The sequence below is a fragment of the Callorhinchus milii genome, unplaced genomic scaffold, assembly GCF_018977255.1.
Source record: "Callorhinchus milii isolate IMCB2004 unplaced genomic scaffold, IMCB_Cmil_1.0 Scaffold13, whole genome shotgun sequence".
Taxonomy (NCBI): domain Eukaryota; kingdom Metazoa; phylum Chordata; class Chondrichthyes; order Chimaeriformes; family Callorhinchidae; genus Callorhinchus; species Callorhinchus milii.
In genome coordinates, this window is record NW_024704754.1 from 12,059,972 (window position 1) to 12,083,035 (window position 23,064).

General features: G+C 43.0%; 1 protein-coding gene across 1 annotated transcript in view; it reads right to left on the reverse strand.

The window, feature by feature from the left end:
• Nucleotides 1–23,064, reverse strand: part of LOC103177291 (serine/threonine-protein kinase 32A) — a 50,252-nt gene that overhangs the window by 4,637 nt on the left and 22,551 nt on the right. The window contains exons 5-6 of the mRNA XM_042340068.1: nucleotides 1,921–1,958; nucleotides 129–170 (exon numbers count right to left, since the gene is read on the reverse strand). Of these exons, the coding sequence (XP_042196002.1) occupies nucleotides 129–170; nucleotides 1,921–1,958 (80 nt within the window). The remainder of the gene's footprint in view (nucleotides 1–128; nucleotides 171–1,920; nucleotides 1,959–23,064) is intronic.

The following is a 23,064-nucleotide window of genomic DNA, read 5'->3' on the forward strand; positions in this document are numbered from 1 at the left end:
GTAGATCATAAATTCTTATGAATGCGAACAAGATAATTGCTTGAAAAAAAAGGCCAGCACAAACGTGTTGTAACCTTCTATACACTGTAATTCTCTTACAGATTTGATATCTTGTCTTAAGCACTTACCTTCCAGCTCACACTCAGCGTAGTAACTTTCAATATTTTTAGCTATTGGACACATTGGATTGATTGTACTTGCCACCATTACATTGCCAAAGGTTTATGATCACAGAGAGCCTGAACTATCTAATGAAGCTTGAACATATCTTTCTCTGTCAGTCAATCCCGCCTTCTCTTACAGAACAGTTTTAATAATGAGTAGAGGAGCACAGAGGAGAAGGTTGAGGTTACACAATGGCTAATTGAGAAGAGATTAAGTGCACCAAAAAAACATGAAATCCTCTCATAAAATGGTAAATAATCTTTGCATTTGGTACATAATATCTATAATGTCACAACATCTTGAACTGCTTCATAGTGCTTCACAGGCAATTGCTGTTGAGTGAAACGACTGTCTATTTATATAAGTGTGGCAGCCAGTTTACACAAAGCAAGGTTTCGCAAACAGCCATGAGGTCAACAATCAATTTATCTTGAAGATTGTTGATGAGGTCATAGAGAGAACCTCCCTTCTCTTTTCTAATAAGGTTGCAGGAACTTAACCATCCACCTGAATGGACAAATATGACCAGTATTTATTGTCTCATCTGAAACAACAACAACAAGATTCAAAGATAGCAAGCCTCCTTCGAAGATATATCATGCGTAACGGGACCAATCCAAAACATGTTTTGTCAACAAGATCAATAATGCTCAGCAGATCTAAGCTACATGCCCACAACACTTCGCTGTCTCTTTTAAAATGAGGCCCATTCATTCAAAGTTACGGCATTCTTTCCATTGAAAAAATGAGCTATTGCTCAAGATTCATTATACTTTGCATTTTATGTCTAGCTGTCAAACCTTCCAAATTGACCCATATTAATCCGCGTAAGTTTGATGGCTTTAATGGTTTTTAGATTAGTGCTGTTAACCAATTGTAAGAATAGACCGTTAATCATTAATATCCTTTAAGGTACGAGCCAAAGAGGGAGACCTTTAAAATGATAAACTCATGCAAATTTAGGTAAAGTTCAAGATTTTACATAAATGGCTCCTAGGACAGTAACAAACAGGACAACTGGACAGTGCATTTAGACTAAGGCTTCCTTCCAGTTGCTCTGTGGCACCATTAAGGAACCCAGGTTTGCTAATGTTACTTATTTGACAGAGATTTAAAAATTCATCTCAAGATGTCAAATCCAATTCTCCACCACATTTGCAAGGATTATCATTATTATTATTTGCCTATTACAGGGGTTGCTTTTCAACATCATACCCGGAGATCAGTTTCCCGAAGACAACTTCCTCTGTAACAAGGCTGGAAGCCAATAAAGAACCAGACTAAGAAATGATTCCACTTGTAACACAGAATTGTGCCTGAGACAAGTCTTCTTGATTGTGTCAGTGGTAATTATGGCAATATATGTTTTCTTTATCTTCATATATTCATATGCACTACTTAAAACAACATATTGATAGTTTAGTGGCAGCTCAGAGAAATAGTTTCATTGAGTAGGCCAAGAGATATAATAATAATAACAATAATAATAATAATTATAATAATCCTTGCATTTGACATCATTATCACTGACAATCAAGAAGACTGTCTCAGGCACAATTCTGTGTTACAAGTGGAATGAGCCTTAACACAGCCTACAACAACAACAACAAAATCGACAGCAACAACAACTTGCATTTATACATTGCGCCTCACTCAGGGTAGAGTCCCAGAACACTTGAAGAACAGCCTCCCACAACACTATATCTCAATCTTCCATTAAGCTGTTTTAAATGTAAGTACATTTTTGCCACTTACCCTGGTCATCCAGAAGAATATTGTCAGGCTTAATGTCCCTGTAAAATTCATAAAACAAATCATTAGTTTTGCAATAAACATAAACTTTGTTTTTCTGATCCACAGGATATCATGTTGACTCCTGGTCACAAATTCCTTTTAAAATTGGATCTAATTATAATATTTTAATTATTGTTTTTTTAATTAGCTAAGAGCTGCAGACATCTGTGAGCTGCACACATTAGCAGCACATCATATAGATTGAGAAAGTGCTCAAAGAAAGAGTAGGAATGATTTGGCATTCTGTGTGCCGGTATCAGCAGAAATGGGATGCAGTGCGGTAGCTAAGAAGAGAACAGCATAGGTGAAAACAACTCCAATTAATCATGGCTTTCTGTACATGGTCTACATACAAATCACAAGTTAGTAGATAATAATAATAATTCTTGCATTTTATACAGTGCCTTATCACTTCTTTGAGACGTCTCAAACCGCTTCACAGAATATACTGTAAAGTGAATTGATTGCAGCAGTAGCCAACTGGATCCAGGTCCTCTCGCTTGCGAGGTGCATGCTCTAACAAATACACTACTGGACTCCATGATAGCTGATTTCAAAGTATGTCCTTCCCAACAACACATATTCTCCATTCCACCACGCACCCCCCCGCCCCCCCCACACACACACACAGTTTGTTAAACTGGGCCGGAGCAAAACACACTCAATTCAACCGCTTTCAAAATGTTATTGTTGAGTTATTGTGCTCCATCAAAGCAAAGGGAAACAAAGCAACTTATCAAAACCAAATGTCTCAAGGCTCTTCAGAATGATTAATTTTAGGTATAGCAATGGTTTCATTAGGCAAATTTGGCAGCTATTTTGTAAACAAGGTTCCACAACCAGCCATGAGGTGAATGAAAAATCAATCTGAAGGAGTGTTGGCCAGGACACGAGGACAAACTCCTCTCTTTTCAAATAGGGTTATTTGCAGTCTTTGCAGATCACTGAACTGGGGTAACAGGTTAGATTATGAACTCAAATCCCAACATGGAGTTTGACTGACAACTTGCTGACTCAGAGATGAAAGTGCTACCCAGTGAGCCAACCTAATATCAAAGTGCCCTGTGGGGAAAAAACACTATCAGATTCAAGGAGGCTAGTTGGAATGTTGCAATGATATAGCTAAACCAATTCTAAGAACACAATTTGCAATTAAACAGCAGTCATCACTTAGGATAATGTCTTAGGATAGTGCTTCACAATGATGGGGGTTGGACACCTCCCCTTACCACTTGCTCGTGCCCAACCCCCATCATTGTGAAGCACTATCCTAGGGGCAAAGAGGTAGATTTTAAGAAAGGATTTAAAGATGGGGTGTGGTAGAGAATTTTAGGATGAGATAGAGGGCAGAGAGTAGAGGAAGGGAGTCTCAGATGTTAGGGGCATTGTAACTGAAGGCTCAGGCAGTGGTGGCAGTACAGAGAGGATGGCAGGCATGTGGGGAAACAGGGTACAAATAAGTGAGGCAATGTCAGCATAACTATTGGTAAAAACATCCATTACATGGTGGGGACAGCAGATGGACCTTGGTGTGTTCTGTGGGGAAATGCCACATTGGGAGGTGATCTGAATATATTCTAGGAATCTGGTTGGAATGTGGATTTTTGTGCCTCAAACCATTGCTTGAAGCAGTCTATTAATTATTTTTTAAAACAGCTAAATGCTTGAAAACGAGGGATATCAAAGTGTATGAAGAACACATTTTATTGAACTTTAATAAGCACAGGAGTGTGGCATTAGGTGAGAAGGTTTATGTGGAGAAAAATGCCAGCACAGACTTTATGGGTTGATTGGCATATTTCTGTGCGTAAAATTATACACTGTTATTCTATTTTTGGCCTTAAAAGGTAATATAACAGGACAAAAATGTATAGAATTCTACATCTATGCTGACACTTTTTGACATATGTGAATAATGATGAATGAGAATGCACTCCTGAGCTCAAGACAGCCAAATGCTGAATAGATTATTACCTGCATCTCTAGCTCCTCGCAGCTATGATTTAAGCTTTTTGCTTTCGATCACTCATGGAATGCACACAATATCAAATAGTCAACAGTACGCCATTACAAATCGTAATATATTTGCTTTGAATTCTAAATACACTGTCCTCACATCAGATATTTGCTATTCTTGAAATCTCTCAACTGTAATATAAAAGAAGAATTAAATAAAAGAAGAAACCAAATAATTTTGATGTGCAGACAGCATATCAAAGAGGAATGTCACATCTTGCTGGAAAAGTTTGGAAAAACAAGAAAAAACAATGCTCAGACAGATGTGAAGAAAGTACTCAAAGACTCTTTATGACTTACTATTAAAATTTTGTGATTAAAACACAACTTCCTAAACTGATTATTCTGATTATTAATAAAAACAAACAGCACCCTTATAGACAACAACACAACTTGCATTTGTATGGTGCTCCTCACACAGGGTAGTGTCCCAGAGCACTTGACAGTGGCGGAGCACAATGCCGAGCTGGGGGCAAGTGGAGGTGACCATACGTAGGTCTTCGGCCGCAATCTGAAGATCGGAAGGAAGGGGCAAGGCAGAGGGATAGAGGAAGAGTGTTCCAGAGTTTCAGGGTGTAGTGATTGAAAGCGCGGCCACCGATGGTGGGGGCATGAGGGACATGCAGAATACTGGAGCCAGTCGAGCAGAGGGTTGTGGGTTTGGGGGTAAGCAGGTCGGAGAGGTAGGGAGGTTAAGGGATTTGAAAATGAGTGTGAGGATCCTGAAATTGACTTGTTTCGCACTAGGGAGCCAGTGGAGCCTGGCTAAAACTAGTGTGATGGGGGTACGGAGTTTAGTACGGGTGAATATGCGGGTGACAGAGTTTTGGATCAGCTGGATCCTGTCCATGGTGGAGCTGGGGAGATCGACAAAGAGGGCATTTGAGAAGTCAAGTCGGGAGGTGATGAACGCATGGACGAGTGTTTTGACTGCATCTGGTGTTAGGTATGGTCGAAGGTAGACATCAGATAGCTTGAGCATATAAGCACTTATTTGAACACCTCAACTGTATTACATTTAATATTTTAATAACTCTGCAAATACAATGTCATACAATGTCTACCATTGTTTTTGGGGCATTGTGTTCCAGATCCATATAATCGCAACATAAACTGACTTAGAGTTAAAATGCCATTTACTCCACCTGCCTGCCCAGAGGACTTGCACAGTAATATTTATTCCAAAGAACTTAGGTCTGGAAAAGATCTGACCAGTCCCAAAGTAAGCAATTCAAAAACTATTTCAACTTTCCAACTTCTTAATCATTGACAAAGAGCTAGCCAGTTCTCCTCTTGAATTTGCTGACACAATATATCACCACACATGCTTCCTTGGGTAATCTTTTCTACATACAGTATCCACCATCGTCAATGTAAAATAATTGGATGTAAGCTGTCTTCCCACGACCAATTCTGCATCCATCTCCAAGAACATGTCAGGTTCTACTTTAAACACTTGGCAGACTCAGCATTCATTATATTAAGTGGTGATCATTCTGATGTCTTGAATTAACAATTCTGTCAAATAAGCCTTACAAAACTCAAAGAATGTTACAGGAAAGGTACATACCATTTGGCCCATCAAATTTGCACTGCTATTTTTCTCTACATGAATCTAAGCCACTTTCCTGTTTGCTCCATTTCATATTTCTTTTTTCCCCAGCATCTAGTTAATTATTTTTTTAAAAATATATGGACTACTTCAAAAATGGTTTGTGGCAGACAATTGCATACTCCAACCACCCTCTGTGTATTTCTTTTTCTAACTTCCCTTTAAATTCTTGTAATTATTTTAAATGTGGGCCAATTTTCTAAACAAACAAGTAGAAGACGGGGAAGTAAAAGTCATTCAGCTCGTCCAACGGGCCACGCATCATTGACACTGTATAGGATTCCCAACCCCTGGAGGGCACTCTCTATACCAGTCCCTTTCCTACACTATGTTAGCATCAACAAATGAGACTGACAATTTAGTACCAACTGAATTCAAATCTGTAATGGGTAAATAGTGTAAAATACCGGAGAATTTTCGAGTATCATTTTTGGAGTGGGTTTTCTTAACTTCTGCATAAAATTTCAAGTCAATAGCTGTCCAAGCACAATCAACCTGCTGCAAAACAAGCCACAAACCCAAGATGACACACAACTCTATCTCTCTGCCTCCACCCTCGACCCCAGGACCACTGATGTCCTGACAGACTACTTGTCAGGTATCAAGTCCCGGATGAGAGCTTACTTTCTACAGTTGAAAGTCAGCAAGACCGAGGCTCTTCTGATTGGCTCGCACCAGTGCATCCGCCCCTCAGGCACTGGCAACATCAGCATCCACGGACGCACACTCCACCTCACCAAGCCAGTCAGGACACTAGACATCTTGTTTGACCCTCAACTGTCCTTTCTCCCCCACATTTATACCATGACCCGCTCTGCCTTCCCCCATCTCCGCAACGTTGCCTGACTCCGGCACTGCCTCAACCCTCAGGCCGCCGAAACCCTCCAACATCCCTTCATTACAACCAGGCTCGTCTATGCCACACCCTGCTTGTCGGCCTTCCCAACTCTTCCCTCCACAAGCTGCGGATTACCCAGAACTCTGCAGCTCCTGTCCTCTCCTGCACCAGGCTCCGTGACCCCATCACACACACTGGAACTCCATCCCACATTCCCTTCACCTCACACCCTCCCTTGCCTCTTTAAATGCATGACCCTCCTCTGCAACCATGCCTTTGGACACCCTCCTATTTTCTCTGCCCTCCACCCTCCCTGTTCCCAACCCCCCGCTCAAGTCCTAATCCCTGACTGTTCAGTACCTTGGGATATCCTCCCGACGTGAAAGATGCTTTACAAATTAAATTTTGTATTGTGTTGTAGTTTTGTATCAAGGCTCCTTGTGCTTGAATGTGCTAATTACCAGTGAGTCTTTTAGCATCTGTGTTTTTCTCTTTATTTTTTGTTTGGCTGGAGATGAAAGGAAACAAGACCAGAACATTCTAATAAATCCAGGAGCCGTATAACAAGAGAGCAGAAAGACAAGGAAACGAAAGCCTCTAAAGAAAAGAGCAACTCCGCAAATGCAAAAAAAACCAATAAAAATCTAACAGTCAAAGGTAGGAAATCAAGCCACACACCTTGTAACAGAGACAAATCACCAGACAGAGAAATTTAACATCTCTGCTTGTCAATGAGAAGATTAGCACAACCTCTTGGGAAATCAGTTATACAATGTAAAATACATGAATTTTCATCAAACCTGACAGTGAATTTGATTTCAGGCCCTAAAGATTCAAGACAGACTACCTTAAAAATATCAAGCTTCACATTATTGGAGAGAGGAAGTGTTTTGAAGTATATGTGACAGGTTATAGATATGCTGCAGTTATGGTGTCACTGGCACTCAAAATATATCTTGGTGAGGGAAAGAAATCTGGAGGTTTTATTTAAGGTTTTTCTATTAATGTATTTTTTTATAAAAAAGCCATATTATACTACAAATATAAGTTTTTTTTCAGCTGGGTGTATGGTATATGCGGAAATGCATCACTATGCTTATGAGTATCGAAACCAAACTGAGAATTCCATGGATCCCATCTTTTTTTTTGGTCAGCCGGGTGTCTGACACATGCAGAAACCTATCGCACGTGTCACCCAGCTGACTAAAAACAAGGCGGAATAAAAAGAGTATATTACAGCAAGAGGCCACGTAGTGTGTATATCATATAAGATAAATAACTATTCCTTTTATAAATGTTAGTAATCACTTATTGAATCAGGCCTCAGAAGTTTACATCAATCTAGAGGAAATCAACAAATTGTTGGTAACTCAATACCATTTCTCCAACTCACCCTCAGTAACAATGTCAAATTGTACGACTTTGTGCTGGTTGGGCCTGTGATCGAGATCAGTAAGTTAGATGTTAAAAAATTAATGGAGAAAAGGCAAATGTCCCCATTGGATATGCCAGTCAGCTAGATCTTATGCTCTTGCCTTGAATAGGGATTGCGCTTGATTCGATTAGTGGCTTCCAGTATCAGAAACAATTAAAATCACCGAAAACAAAACACAAAATACTACAGGTGCTGGAAATCTGAAAACAAAAACAGAAGTCACTGGGAACACTCAGCAGTTCTGGGTTGTTCAATTTCACATCATAAACCTCAAGTTATCAAGGGTAGAGAGTATACAAGGAACCAGCAGAAGACATCCACAATAAGGGCATCAACAGGAATACGTTTTAATTTATGGATAATAAAAGAATTGTACAACTTCTCTATAAAGCAAGATTGGCAGACTACGATTGGGCTTAAGAAACAATTTTTATTAATGTCACGTAAAACAACAACAACAACAACAACAAGATTCCATTTATAAAGCGCCTTTCACGTCAGGAGGACGTCCCAAGGCGCTGTACAGTTGGGTCATGACCCGAGCAGGGGGGAAATGGTCAGGGTGAGGGAAGGGAGGGAGCGAGGAGGGGGAAGAGAGTCGAGAGGGGAGCTGAAGGCTCGGTCAAAGAGAAAGGTTTTGAGACCGGCCTTGAAGGAGGAAAGGTAGGAAGCGGCGAAGGCACTGGGGGATGGAGTTCCAGAGCCTGGGGGCTGAGAGGCTGAAGGCCCGACCACCGATGGTAGGGCGGTTGGGGCGGGGGACGTGGAGCAGACCGGAGCCAGAGGAACGGAGGGTACGGGCAGGTAGGTAGGGGGATAGTAGGTTGGAGAGGTAGGAGGGTGCAAGGCCGTGAATGGCCTTGTAGGTGAGGATGAGGATCTTGAAATCAATCCTCTGGGGGATGGGGAGCCAGTGGAGGCGAACGAGGGTGGGAGTGATGTGGTCCCGAAGCCTGGTGCGGGACAGTACACGAGCTGCAGAGTTCTGAATAACCTGCAGCTTGTGGAGGGAGGTGGCGGGAAGGCCGGCGAGGAGAGAGTTCCCATAGTCCAGCCTTGAGGTGACAAAGGCGTGGACCAGGGTTTCAGCAGCGTGAGGGGTGAGGTAGTGCCGTAGTCTGGCGATGTTCCGAAGGTGATGGAAGGCAGTGCCAGTTGTAGTGCGGATGTGAGGGAGAAAGGACAGCTCAGGGTCGAACAAAACGCCGAGGTTCCTGATGGCTTTGAGAGGTGGAGAGTGCAGCCTTGGATGCTGATGGTGTCAGCGCCTGAGGTGCGGAGGCGCTGACGTGAGCCAATCAGGAGGGCCTCGGTTTTTCGCACGTTGAGCTGAAGAAAGTTGTCTCTCTTTATAAACATAAAACATCTTTATGTTTGGCATTCTCAATGAGGAGGAAGCCTTGTGTGACGGGAAAGTAAAGAAATCTGCTATTATCTGGTTCAATTCCTCAACAGAAATAACTGAAAGTGATACAAGGATGAGACTTTTTATAATATATGTTACGTTAGCTAACTCTACCCAGATTCTAACCTGCAGCCACTGGTTTACAACTTTAGCCATTTTACGCTTTACTCAGGAAGCCATTGAGAGAACTATTGAGGTTTTTGAATGACTAATGCTGCATTATTTTCAATATACATTAGCCTGTTCATTATAGTAGTTAAGATGCATTTACTCTGAATAAATCTTAAAATTATTACACCTATATTTTTATCTGCAATGGTTTACAAATGTTTACAATAGGTTAGGTATATTTGGTGAGAAAATGTTTAGCGATATAGATTTAATTTAAAAGGACAGTTCAGTTTATAACGTAGGCTGCAAGCACATAGGTTCCAAAGGTAAAAATGATCCAATCTGAACCAAGCAATACAAAGTGAGTAAAATGACATACAAATGTGAGCCTGTGTGTCTATAATTAAAGTAACTCAAATGGAAGTGCATCAAATGTTGAAAATACAGGTAAGAATGTTTCATTAGGAGAGACCTGTGGATTAGAATGCTCCAACTATTATATTTAATGCCAATCAACGTTTTCAACAAAGAGAGTTGGCTACAGGACTCGTGGAGTCCTGTAGCTCAGTGGTTAGAGCACTCGCTTTGCAAGCGAGAGACCTGAGTTCAATTCCAGGCAGGGCGAAACCTTGGGCAAGTTTCCTTACTCCACACGCCTAATAATAATCCCTCCAAAAAACCAAAAACAATAATTAAATTGGTCATTTTCAATCTACGACTGTTTGTGGGACATTGCTGTGCGCAATTGGCTGCCGCGTTCGCCCACAAATATACAGTCAATTCACTTTACAGTGTGTTCTGTGAAGCGCTTTGGGACGTCCTCCTGACGTGAAAAGCGCTATATCAAATGCAAGGATTATTATTATTATTATTATAACAGTGCCAATCAATCCAGTATTGTAATTTGATGAGACAACAGACGGAACATCTAATTATTTCAGATACACCAGGCCTTTGAGTTGAATTGTTTCTACAACTCATTACCAGGTTTTAATGACCCAATTACACATCCTATCAGTAGGTATCATGACACTGGAGAAGCTGTTTATAGCAGGATTCAGTGGTACATAATACACATCACTGTGTGGGATAGTTATCCGATTTCATATAAAGCAATATAAAGTTTCCAGCATGCAAAGAATTGGTTTTTTTGCAATGAGTGTTATTGGCTCTATATAGACTAATCATAATGTATACAGGCATCTGGCATCTGACCCTTCCTGCCACTTTATTATTATAGCTCTATTTGTCAACTCCTGTTTCCTCCTAACACAGCTCTAACTCAATGATAAATGTTATAAAGAACTAAGAAATAATTGGGGGCGTCTTCAAAACTTGGAATACTTAAGAGTCACTCTAATGCTTCAAGAATTTTGTGGAAAATTGGATGCCTAGGGTAAATGGATCAAAGAGCTACTCCTATCTAAAAATAATTTAATGATTCTGATCATTTGTATTCCTCAGGTTATTGTATAATGGTTCCAATAAAACTTGTGCCACAGCACAGTATTTGATCATCAACGTGCTTACCGATCCTTACAGTCTTCAATGAAAATTAAAGAATGGTCAGTTTGGCTGTAAAACGAAACTGATCGCACATTAATTTATTTCTTCCCCATCCATACAACACACATTCACTACACTTTACAGTAAAGTTTACAGTATATCCCATGAAGCGCTTTGTGACGTCATCCTAATGTGAAAGATGCTATACCAAATGTAAGGATTCTCATTATTATGATCCTATCTTTTGCTTCACTAGGAATCTCTTGTTGTTTCTTTCCTGAAGTTAATAGACACATTTTGTTTCAGCTTCAGGTTTCTTCCAGCTCCTCAGCCAAGTGACCATTATTTGTGTGCGAGTCCGAACAGCATGTACTGATATGCTAATTTAAGGAGCAGGATTCTGTCCTCACTCGATGTCGACACATGTTCAGACGTTCAGTGGTGATTTCTGGATAACTATCAGGAGTGAGAAACCTGGTTCATTTTCTCCTCCATAACCCAGAGCATCAACATCAATTGATGTGGCCTCCCAGCTATGAGGAACTGACGCGGTGCGGCAAAGGTTCAGCTTCAGACTTTCCTGATCTGCAGGAGTCATCCAATCACTAAGTAAATTCTCAAGCCACTGTGGCAGTGTTTTCTGTAAGGATCATTGTTCCAGTGAGGGTATCAACCAGTCTAATATTCTCATCTCTTAATCTAAGATTCATGGCTTCCAGAACCCCTTCATCATGTGGAGTCCTATAGCTCAGTGGTTAGAGCACTCGCTTTGCAAGTGAGAGACCTGAGTTCAATTCCAGGCAGAGGGCGAAACCTTGGGCAAGTTTCCTTACTCCACACATAATCCCTCCAAAACCAAACAATAATAAATTGGTCATTTTCAATCTACGACTGTTTGTGGGACACTGCTGTGCGCAATTGGCTGCCACGTTTGCCCACAAATATACAGTCAATTCACTTTACAGTGTGTTCTGTTGAGCGCTTCGGGACGTCCTCCCGACGTGAAAAGCGTTATATCAAATGCAAGGATTATTATTATTATCATTAAGGCTTCTCTGTATTGTGTTGTTTCTTATTTACAGTGTATCACTTCTGCTTTTTTGAAGTAATGCCAAGTTTCAACTGGGGTCACACTGAAACATTAGACTGATCAAGAAAGGAAAAAAAACATGTATTCAGAACAATAGTGTAATTTGAGAGGTGTTTTAATTAATACCCCTGAGGTGTAGACCAAGGCACTATGAATTATTGTAGGCTCCACTTAGAAACAGTTCTTTTTTATTTAAGTTGCCCTTCCAAGAAACCCTTTAAAGACCATTTTGTGAAAATGAACAGTTAACTCTTTATTAAAATACTAACACCAATCATAGCAAAATGGTAGAAAATGTGCAGAAATCTGTCACTCCTCAGCAAGAACAGGTATAAATCCTGTACACCTCTCCAAAGTGCGGTACTTTTGAAGCAGCATCCATCACACCCAGCAGGAAATACATGGCATTGAGTACAATAGGTTATTGTGATGATAAAACTGTTATTTCAACTCAGGAATTTTGCATTATTACAGCAAAGAATTAATTTACCGTCGATTTTGAGAACTCAATGTCAATAACAACCAACTAAGCACCGAAGTCTCAGTCCCCACAGCTCACGGTAATGTGGGTCTCCTGTTGCAGCAGGTTGAGGATCAGGTGTTCCTGACAAAGCTGAGATAGGAGATTCTCTTGTTACACAGAGTGACTGCTTCTGAATATTGTAAAGATCTATTTTGGTCTGTGAACAGGTGCAAGGCAGTAAACTGGAAACAAATCCGCTCATTACCACACAGCAATTTGTCTCCACATTTTGGTAAGGGCTAATTCTTGACGTAAGTGATGCTGAGTTTCTAGACAGGCTCAGAAAAAAATCCCCAGGGATGTATGAACTATACTCTAGAGTCTAGACTGACTGCAAGTTAGATACATTTGCAGAGGGCACTCAGTTGGGGGGGCACAACGGAATTAGAAATGGCAGCAAAGATTTTTGAAAGAGAGTTTGATAGGGTATGAATGTGTCTGAGGAATGGCAAATTAAATTCAATACAGATAAAGGCAAGGTATGTAGGGAGTATACAATTGGAGGCATATTTACTCCAGGATGGAAAAAAACTTACCAAGGGAAAAGTTGAAAGAAACATGGAGGCATTAGTTCACTCATTTCTCACCAAGCCAAAACAGTGTGAAGCACCAATAAATAAGGCAAACAAGATGCCAAATCAGTTGGGTTTGGATCCCAAGAAGTTCATGCTCAAATTGTACAATGATCTGGTCAAGCCATCTCTAGAGTATTGTTCTACTCACCAAGACACAGGGGCTGCCCAGGCCATAGAGATAGTACAGGGGAGAGTAACAAGGATAGTTCCCAGTTTTAGAGGAATGAAAGCTCTTTACAGAATATACAGTAAAGTGAATTGACTGGATATTTTGTGGGTGAAATGCAGCAGCCAATTGTGCACAGTAGTGTCCCACAAACAGCTGTAGATTGAGTGACCAATTTATTATTATTATTATTTTAAGGAATTTTTACCCCCGGAAAAGCGATCAGCCAATCAACTAACAACCAAATTCCTACTTACTGCTAGGTAAACAACAACAATAAAATTCTTACATTTGTACAGCGCCTTTCACGTCGGGAGGAACAGCCCCCTCAAGGTGCTGAACAGTCAGGAATCAGGACCCAAGTGCAGGGAGCAAGGTTGGGTTGAGGGGGTTCAGAGAGGTAGGAGGGCGGCTGAAGGCACGGTCGAAAAGGAGGGTTTCTAGTCGTGCCTTGAAGGAGGCAAAGGAGGGAGGGATTGGGGGACGGAGTTCCAAAGGGTGGGGGCAGATTGGCTGAAAGCCCAGCTGTCGATGGTAGGGCTGGTCTGGTGAGAGGCATGGAGAAGTTCGGAACCTACTGAACAGAGGGAGTAGACAGGTTGATAGGGGTTAGCAGGTCAGAGAGGTAGAAGGGGGCAAGGCCGTGGAGGGCCTTGAAAGTGAGGACGAGTATTTTGTATTCTATCCTCTGAGGGATGGGCAGCCAGTGGAGCCGGGCGAGGGTGGGTGTGATGGGGTCACAGAGCCTGGTGCGGGAGAGGACACGAGCTGCAGAGTTCTGGATAATTTGCAGCTTGTGGAGGAAACAGTCGGGAAAACCGACAAGGAGGGAGTTTCCGTAGTCGAGCCTTGAGGTGATAAATGCATGTATGAGGGTTTCGGCGGCTTGAGGGGTGAGGCGGATTCGGGCAATATTGCGGAGGTGGGGGAAGGCAGAGTGGGTCATGGCACGGATATGGGGGCAAAAGGACAGTCGAAAAGATGCCCAGGTTCCTGACTGGCTTGGTGAGGTGGAGTGTGCATCGCTGGATGGTGATGCTGCCAATGCCTGAGGTGGGAGGCGCTGGCGCAAGCCGATCAGGAGGGCCTCAGTCTTGCTGACGTTCAGCTGTACAAAGTTAGCTCTCATCTAGGACTTGGTGTCTGACAGACAGTCTGTCAAGACATCAGTTTCCTGGAATTGAGGGTAGAGGCAGAGAGATAGAATTGGGTGTCATCCGGGTACATGTGGAAGTTGGCCCCATGCCTGCGGATGATTTCACCAAGAGGGAGCTTATAGAGATTGAAGCGAAGGGGACCAAGGACAGAGCCCTGAGGAACACTGCACAAGACTGTGGGGGCTGGAAAAGAAACCATTGGCGGAGACAAATTGGAGACAGTGTGAGAGATAAGACCTGAACTTTGAGATGTCTCGAAGATGTGATAAGGCACTATATCAAATGCGAGGATTATTATTTATTATAACCATTCAACGAAGATTAAGGTGAGGTGGTAGAGGAGGATGGAGTGGTCCACAGTATTGGTGGCAGCAGAGAGGTGGAGGAGGACAAGAAGGCAGAGGGAGCCCTGGTCACAGATGGACAGAATGTCATTTGTCACCTTGACCAGAGCAAACCCGATTCGAGGGTTTCATGAATGGAGTGGTAGGAGAAGAAGTGGGGAAGCAACAACTATTTCAAGGACCTTGAAAGAGAAGGGAGGGTGGAGATGGGCCGGTAATTAAAAAGTTAAACAGAGGTGTGTGGAGTAAGGAAACTTGCCTATAATAATAACAAGATTACATTTGTATAGCGCTTTTCACGTCAGAAGGACGTCCCAAGGCGCTGGACAGCATACAGCATTTCAGACCCGAGCTGGGTCAGGGGGGGAAGGGAGGGGAAAGGGGGTGACCAATGGCATGGGTGAAGAGGAGGGTTTTGAGGTGGGACTTGAAGGAAGCTAAGGAGGGGGCAAGGCGAAGTGATTGGGGGATGGAGTTCCAGAGGTTGGGGGCAGAGTGGCTGAAGGCTCTCCTGCCAATGATGGGGCGGGTGGGTTGGGGGATGTGGAGCAGGCCAGAGCCGGCTGAGCAGAGGAAGCGGGCGGGTTGGTAGGGGGTTAGGAGGTTGCAGAGGTAGGGTGGGGCGAGGCCATGGAGGGCTTTGTAGTTGAGGACCAGGAATTTAAACTGGATCCTCTGAAGGATAGGGAGCCAATGGAGTCGGGCGAGAATGGGGGAGATGGGGTCACGGAGTTTGGTGCGGGAGAGGACATGGGCTGCAGAGTTCTGGATTATCTGCAGCCTGTGGAAGGAGGAGTTGGGAAGGCCGACAAGCAGGGGGTTTGCATAGTCGAGCCTGGAGGTGATGAAGGCATGAACAAGAGTTTCAGCGAATAATAATCCTCGCATTTGTTATAGTGCTTTTCACGTCTTCTAGAATCTCAAAGCGCTTCACAGAATATGCTGTAAAGTGGATTGACTGTACATTTGTTGCTTAAGGTTTCATCCTTGTGAAACATCCTATTTTCTTGCACTCAAGGAAGAATATGTATTGGAAACTTTAGCCAAGGAATACTGCCAGCATGTAATAATGCAAACAGCACCAAGGGTAAAAAATGATCCAAATCAATTGAAAAAAGCCATTTCTCCATTAAAGTGCTTGCTAGCTTCTTTTGTCCATAAAATATGGTTTAATTATAAAGAATAATGTACTATCAAACTATTTAGGGACTTAATTACCTACTTTATCTTTTACTCTTGGATTGCAAATGCTTTCTCACTTATTATGTCCAGAGATACATTGTGTTTATAACCTGGTGAGTCATCAAATACTTAATATTTCTTTAATGTTGAATGATCCATTTTAGCTTTCAGTCACCTTGAGCAGGAAACAACACCTTTTTAACGCAGTTAAAAACATTTTCCATTGAATAAAATTATTCAAACAGCTGCTAATCCCCAGCCACCTTGTTGCCACGTCAACTATGAATCATGAAATCAAACATTTCTTCAGCCAATTGGTTGTGACTAATGCATTGTCCAGGAAGGCTGTACATGTGGGATTGATTGGGCTGTTGAAAAAGGTTATAACTGGATATTTGGTGGAAAGAAATATGAAAAGAAGGAAAATAATTTTAAAAATAGAGGAATGGATTTAATAGGAGGAATGGCCTCCGACTGTTTCCGAAATGCACAATTTTTTCTTTGCACTTTTCTTCACACACACCCCCACATAGATTTTTTAGGTTCCATCAACTCATGTGCACAACAACAACAACTTGCATTTATATAACACCCTTCATACAGGCCAGCGTCTCGGAACGTTTAGCGCAACACTGAGTAGCAAACAGTGCAAGGCGCCTGGATGCGTTCTGGAGAAATGTTTTAAGAGATGTGATGAGAAGGCAGGCTTAAACTTAAACTTAAATTAAAATTAGAGGTTCAAACCAAACATGGGGCACCTATGGGGCACATGGGGCTGTTTCTGATTCTAAATGTTTTTAATCAATTTCTGATTATTATTCTCAAGCAGCATCAATATGATGAAGAAATCTCAGGATGATGTAGGGATGCGGCTATAGTTTATTTTGACTTTGAGGAATTAGTGAGTTAGCAGCTTTTTTACTCGACACAAATCTCAGAGTATACTGTACTTTCATAACTTGCAATCAAAGCCGATGACCCAAAGCCCGGAGAATAGGTGGGATGGCGTTTCTAAATATCGAATACGCCACAAAATTTACTCCAATATGGTGAAAAATGCTACATTTAGTGGGACATGGACTCCAACTCAGAAGAGAGAGGTAAACAGACAGTTTAGACTGAACTAATTTATACAGAGAATAGTGAATATGGGGAACCAACTATCTAGAGAGATGGTGGAGGCAGATTGTGTCAGTAAATTCAATAAGGAATTAGATAGATAATTGGTGAACAGGGGGCTTAAGAAATTGAGTCTTTTAAAACGTTGAGACCTGCCAGATGGACAAGCCAGAACACCCTGAATATACAATTCATCACAGCTAGTCTGATAATGCTAATATGTACCTAGTCTGCTTATACTCAAAATGAATTACCTAAAAATATAGTGATTCCACTGTCAAAAGAATTACAAGTAAACAGATTAGACATCACACTGCATGGGTCCGAGGGCAGTGATTATATTTCCTGCTGGTTTTCAGTGTTACACAGCAGGCTGGCTACAATTGCCTCAGGAAGCCAAATTAAAGTGCACGTACAGTCTTATTAAGATTTAATCTACACATCCCATCCATTGACTGGCAACAGAATAGTTACGATTTATCAGGAAGGCATGTTGAGAGAAGACTGTTTGTGGGCGTTGCTATAATTCTGCTCTAATTGAGTTCACCTATGCAGGCATTACACTGCACAGGAAAATTCTGTGGAGTACTTTAAGATGTCTCCATGATGTGATAAGGTGCTATATGAAAAGCAAGAATTATTATTTTCAGAAAGAAAAAGGGACTGAAGATTTGCCTGACTTTCTCTTTCAGACACTGACCGGCCTGCTGTTCATTACTAGCATTTTCCTCCTTACTATGGAAGGTGAAAGCTTGCACAACTATTAAGATTGGAAGTCAATCTCTGGCTTTCTCTCCAATGCCTTGGGTTTTACAAAGTTTTTACATCCCAATTTTTCTCCACCAATAGAGAATGAGAGCACGTTAGCGAATGCACTAACAGCAAACCTGCATGGTAATAAGCACAAGCTCTCAGACACTGACTCTCAGACACAAGCTCTCAGACACTGACTTTCTTCCTAAGGAGGTTATGAACCATTTGGATGAGATGTGATTGTGACGTCCAGAGAGTAATAATGTAACTGGAAATGACAAAACATGGCTGAAAACCCTCAAAGGATAAAAATGAACTAAAAATTCACTGCAGGTACAATGTACCAGCCAACTCTCCAGAGAGTGAATGTAATAGGTTCCTTCCTATGTGTCAGGGGTCCAAGCTTCGTTCAAAGGCAAGCTTTAGTTGTATGCAATCCCTGTTCTGTAATAGGACTGCTACAAGCTGGGCTGGTGTAGTCAGTGCCAGTGTTGGTGCTGTCTGGTCCACCACCTACTGAGTCCCATGTGTAACCGAATGCAGTGCCCACCAAGTCAAAGTTCACTAATCTGCCCTCTAATCTGCTGGAAAACATGACACTTTTCAGCCAGAGAAAGATTGTAAGTCACATGACTGTTGCAGGTGGATTAGGAAAGCTAGAAGGGGAAAATATTGGAAAATCATCAGAAGCAGACTAAAAAGAGTCTCAGGAAGAAAAAAAAGGATACTTTTATAAGATTGAATTAACATTTTTAAAATGTTACAATAATAATTTGCAATTATGCATTGGTTCCTAACAGCTCAGTAACATTAATAATAAATTATTTTTCTACTCCACAATGAGATATAATCTTTTTATTAAAAAAAGATTGGAATACAGTCTGCTTGGATTTACTTCAGTTAAATAACTTGCTTTAGAAAATATACAGGAATGCATTATCATCTGATTAATTAGATGTGAATTCAATTATCATTTCACTGTCGTTTTGAAAATCTTTAATGATTTGAAATATGCGAAATAACAAAATAAGTAGTCAAAACGTCAAACAAGTAATCTCCACCTAATTGCATCGCAATGTGGTTCAGTTGAAAAAGTCTTGACAAACATCCCTTCAGCTCACTCAATCTCAACACTCATGTGTCATATTGCAGCTTTTCAACCTCATTGAGTTCAATTGAACAAAATTACAATCAGGCTTTTGCTGAGTGGGAACACTTCACACTGCGAGAAGTGGGCTCATTTATAATAGGACTGCAAATCCAACTACAAACTGTGCTGGTATAAAAATCTGTATTATTCTGATCCCGCATTTAGAATTCTGTAGGGCATCGACCTTACCACTCGAAACAGGTCATTTGGTCCAACTAGCCTGTACCAGTGTTTATATTCCACGTGTGTTTATACCCCTCCATTCACTTCTCCCTCTTGTATAATTTAAGTTTATTATGTTGATGTTTTATGCTTCAATCACAAATTCAAGCAGTGAGTTCCCCATTCTCACCACCCTCTGAGTAAATAAATTCCTTCTAAATTCCCTTTTAGATCTTCTATTTTTACCTTCCCGTTTCGGATTCACCAACAAGTAGAAACAACCTATTAATGTCTACTTTAATTAATCTTTCATAATCTTAAACACCTCTACCACGTCCCCTCTAAATCAACTCATCTCCAGAGTGAAGACTCCCAAACTTGTTAAAAAATACTTGATAGCTGTATCTCCTTACTCCTACCATCCTAACAAATCAACACTGCAGCCTCTAAAAAACTAACATCTTTCTCCACAAGCTCTGGTGGCATTAAACATTGTCAATTTTTTCCACAAGTAAACAATAATAAAATGCTTCACTTTTCTCCAAAAGTGTACTGCAAAAATACAGTACGATATATAATAATAATAATAATCCTTTCATTTAATAGAGTATCTTATCATGTCATTGAAAAATCTCAAAGCGCTTCAAGGAATATATTGTGAAGTGGATTGGCTGTATTTTGTGGGCAAAACGCAGCAGTCAAAAATATAAATCTTAATGTGTATAAAATCTACATGTATTGTAGATATATTGTAGATATGTCGTAAGCATTCTTTGTAAAATGTACACAAGTGTTGAAGATCATAAGTCACCCCTTAGTCATATTCCTAGGCAGAGAAAGAATCACTAAGCGCTCTTATAGTGTGTTTTTATAACGTGTTGTGCCTAAACGCAAATTGTTGAGTAAATTTTAAATTTGTGTGACTTTATAAAGAGTAATCTAAAATTTCAATTATTAATGAAGTAACATTGAGGCCGGTTAATAACAACTTTAACCTGCACTTCACCCCCTCCTGTTCAATCTCCTCAGATTTCTCTTCCCTGCTCTCCTCGCTCAACCTCTCCCTCCACATCAACTCCCCCATTCACAGTCACGGCCACCCACTCGACTTGGTGATCACCCGGGGCCTCAGTGTCTCGGATGTCACTATCACCGACAAGGCCGTCTCCGACCACCACTTCATCTCCTTCACCACCTCCACCCCCCTCCCCACCTCCACCAGACCCACCACCATCTTCTACCGCCCCAGGAAGAAGTTACCCCCTCAATCGCTAACCGCTGTCTTGGAGTCCTCTGAACTCCTCTCCCTCTGGCCTTCAACCCTCACTGACCCCTCTTCTGCTCTCACCCTCCTCCACAACACCCTCTCCTCCACACTCGATACTCTTGCCCCCATCACCTCCCGTACTGTCTCCTACTCTCGCTCCTCCCCCTGGTTCACCACCCACCTCCGCTCACTGAAGAGCCAGGTGCGGGCCGCTGAACGCAACTGGTCAAATCTGGCCTAACGGTCCACCGACAAATCTGGCTGGACCTCCTCAAAATCTACCGCTCCACTCTAGCCTCGGCCAAGTCGTCCTTCTACTCCAGGATAATCCTGGAGGCGAAGGACAACCCCAGGCTACTGTTCTCTACCACATCCCGACTCCTCCGTCCCCCCCGCCACCCCGCGCAGGTCATCTCCTCCAACCTTCACTGCGAGGAGATGCTGGATTTCCTTGAATCCAAAATCAAGGGAATTCGCTCCGCGGTCACTTCCCCTCCAACATCCACCCACCCCCTACCCCTTCCCTCCCACACTCCGACTCCTACCCATCCTCCCCTACACACTTTTGTACCCGTTTCCCCACCCTCTGTCACCAAACTCATCCTATCCCTGAAACCCACCACCTGCTCCCTTGACCCCATCCCCACTCCACTCCTTATCTCCCAGCTCCACCTCCTTGCCCCACATATCACAGACATCGTCAACCTGTCCCTCTCCTCTGGCTCTATTCCCATTCCCTTAAAAACTGCCACCATCACTCCCACCTTGAAAAAACCCTCCCTTGATGCGTCGCAGCTATCAAGCTACCGGCCCATCTCCAACCTCCCCTTCCTGTCCAAGGTCCTGGAACGAGTTGTCGCCTCCCAGCTGCGCTCTTTCCTCTCCACCATTCATTATTCGAACCCCTTCAGTCGGGTTTCCGTGCTGCCCATAGCACAGAAACTGCCCTGGTCAAGGTCACCAATGACATCCTGACCATCTGTGACCAGGGCTCCCTCTGCCTCCTCGTCCTCCTCGACCTATCGGCAGCATTCGATACGGTCGACCACGCTATCCTCCTCCACCGCTTGTCCTCCCACCTAAACCTTCAAGGCCTGTCCTTATGTGGTTTAGGTCGTACCTCTCCCACCGTCTTCACTTTGTCTCCACGAATGTTTTTTCCTCCGGCCCCCGCACTGTCTCGTGTGGTGTCCCTCAAGGCTCTGTCCTCGGTCCCCTCCTCTTCACCCTCTATATGCTCCCCCTTGGTGACATCATCCGCAGACATGGGGTTAACTTCCACATGTATGCGGATGACACCCAACTCTACCTTTCCTCCTCTACTCTCAACTCCACGACCACCGATGTCCTGACAGCTGCCTGTCCGACATCGAGTCCTGGACGAGAGACAACTTTCTTCAGCTCAACGTGCGTAAAACTGAGGCCCTCCTGATTGGCTCACGTCAGCGCCTCCGCACCTCAGGCGCTGACAGCATCAGCATCCAAGGCTGCACTCTCCACCTCTCAAAGCCAGTCAGGAACCTCGGGATTCTGTTCGACCCTGAGCTGTCCTTTCTCCCTCATATCCGCGCCACAACTGGCACCGCCTTCCATCACCTCCGGAATGTCGCCAGACTACGGCACTACCTCACCCCTCACGCTGCTGAAACTCTGGTCCACGCCTTTATCACCTCAAGGCTGGACTATGGGAACTCTCTCCTCGCCGGCCTTCCCGGCACCTCCCTCCACACTGCAGGTCATTCAGAACTCTGCAGCTCGTGTACTGTCCCGCACCAGGCTTCGGACCACATCACTCCCACCCTCGCTCGCCTCCACTGGCTCCCCATCCCCCAGAGGATCGAATTCAAGATCCTCATCCTCATTCATGGCCTTGCTCCCTCCTACCTCACCGACCTACTATCCCCCTACCTACCTGCCCGTACCCTCCGTTCCTCTGGCTCCGGTCTGCTCCACATCCCCCGCCCCAACCGCCCTACCATCGGTGGCCGGGCCTTCAGCCTCTCAGCCCCGAGGCTCTGGAACTCTATCCCCCAGTGCCTTCGCCTTGTCTCCTCCCTTTCCTCCTTCAAGGCCGGTCTCAAGACCTTTCTCTTTGACCGTGCCTTCAGCTCCCCTCTCGACTCTCTACTCCCTCCTCGCTCCCTCCCTTCCCTCCCCTCACCCTGACCATTTCCCCCTTGCTCGGGTCCTGACTCAACTGTACAGCGCCTTGGGACGTCCTCCCGACGTGAAAGGCGCTCAATAAATGGAATCTTGTTGTTGTTGTTGTTGTAATACAAATTTGCACTTATATAGCACCTTTCATGTCAGGAGGATGTCCTAAGGCACTAGAAAGTCCAGGGTTTGCACGCAAGATGGGGATGGGGGCCGAGGGAGTTGGGGGTGAGGGGGGGAAAGATGATTGTCAAAGAGGAAGGTATTTAAGCAGATCTTGAAGGAGGCAAGGGAAGTAATGAGCCACAGTGTCTCTGGGAAGCAGTTCCAGAGAGTGGGGACAGATATGCTGAAAGCCTGACTGTTAATGGTAGGGCAGGTAATGTGAAGCAGGCTGGTGCCCGCTGAGTGGAGGAAGGTGCCAGTTTGATGTACAGGATAGGAATATTCTATAGAATTGAGTATTCCTCCAAAATTTTATCTTCCCTGGACACAAAAGTCGGTTAATTTAATGTTTGTTCTGCTTTATATTTGACTCTC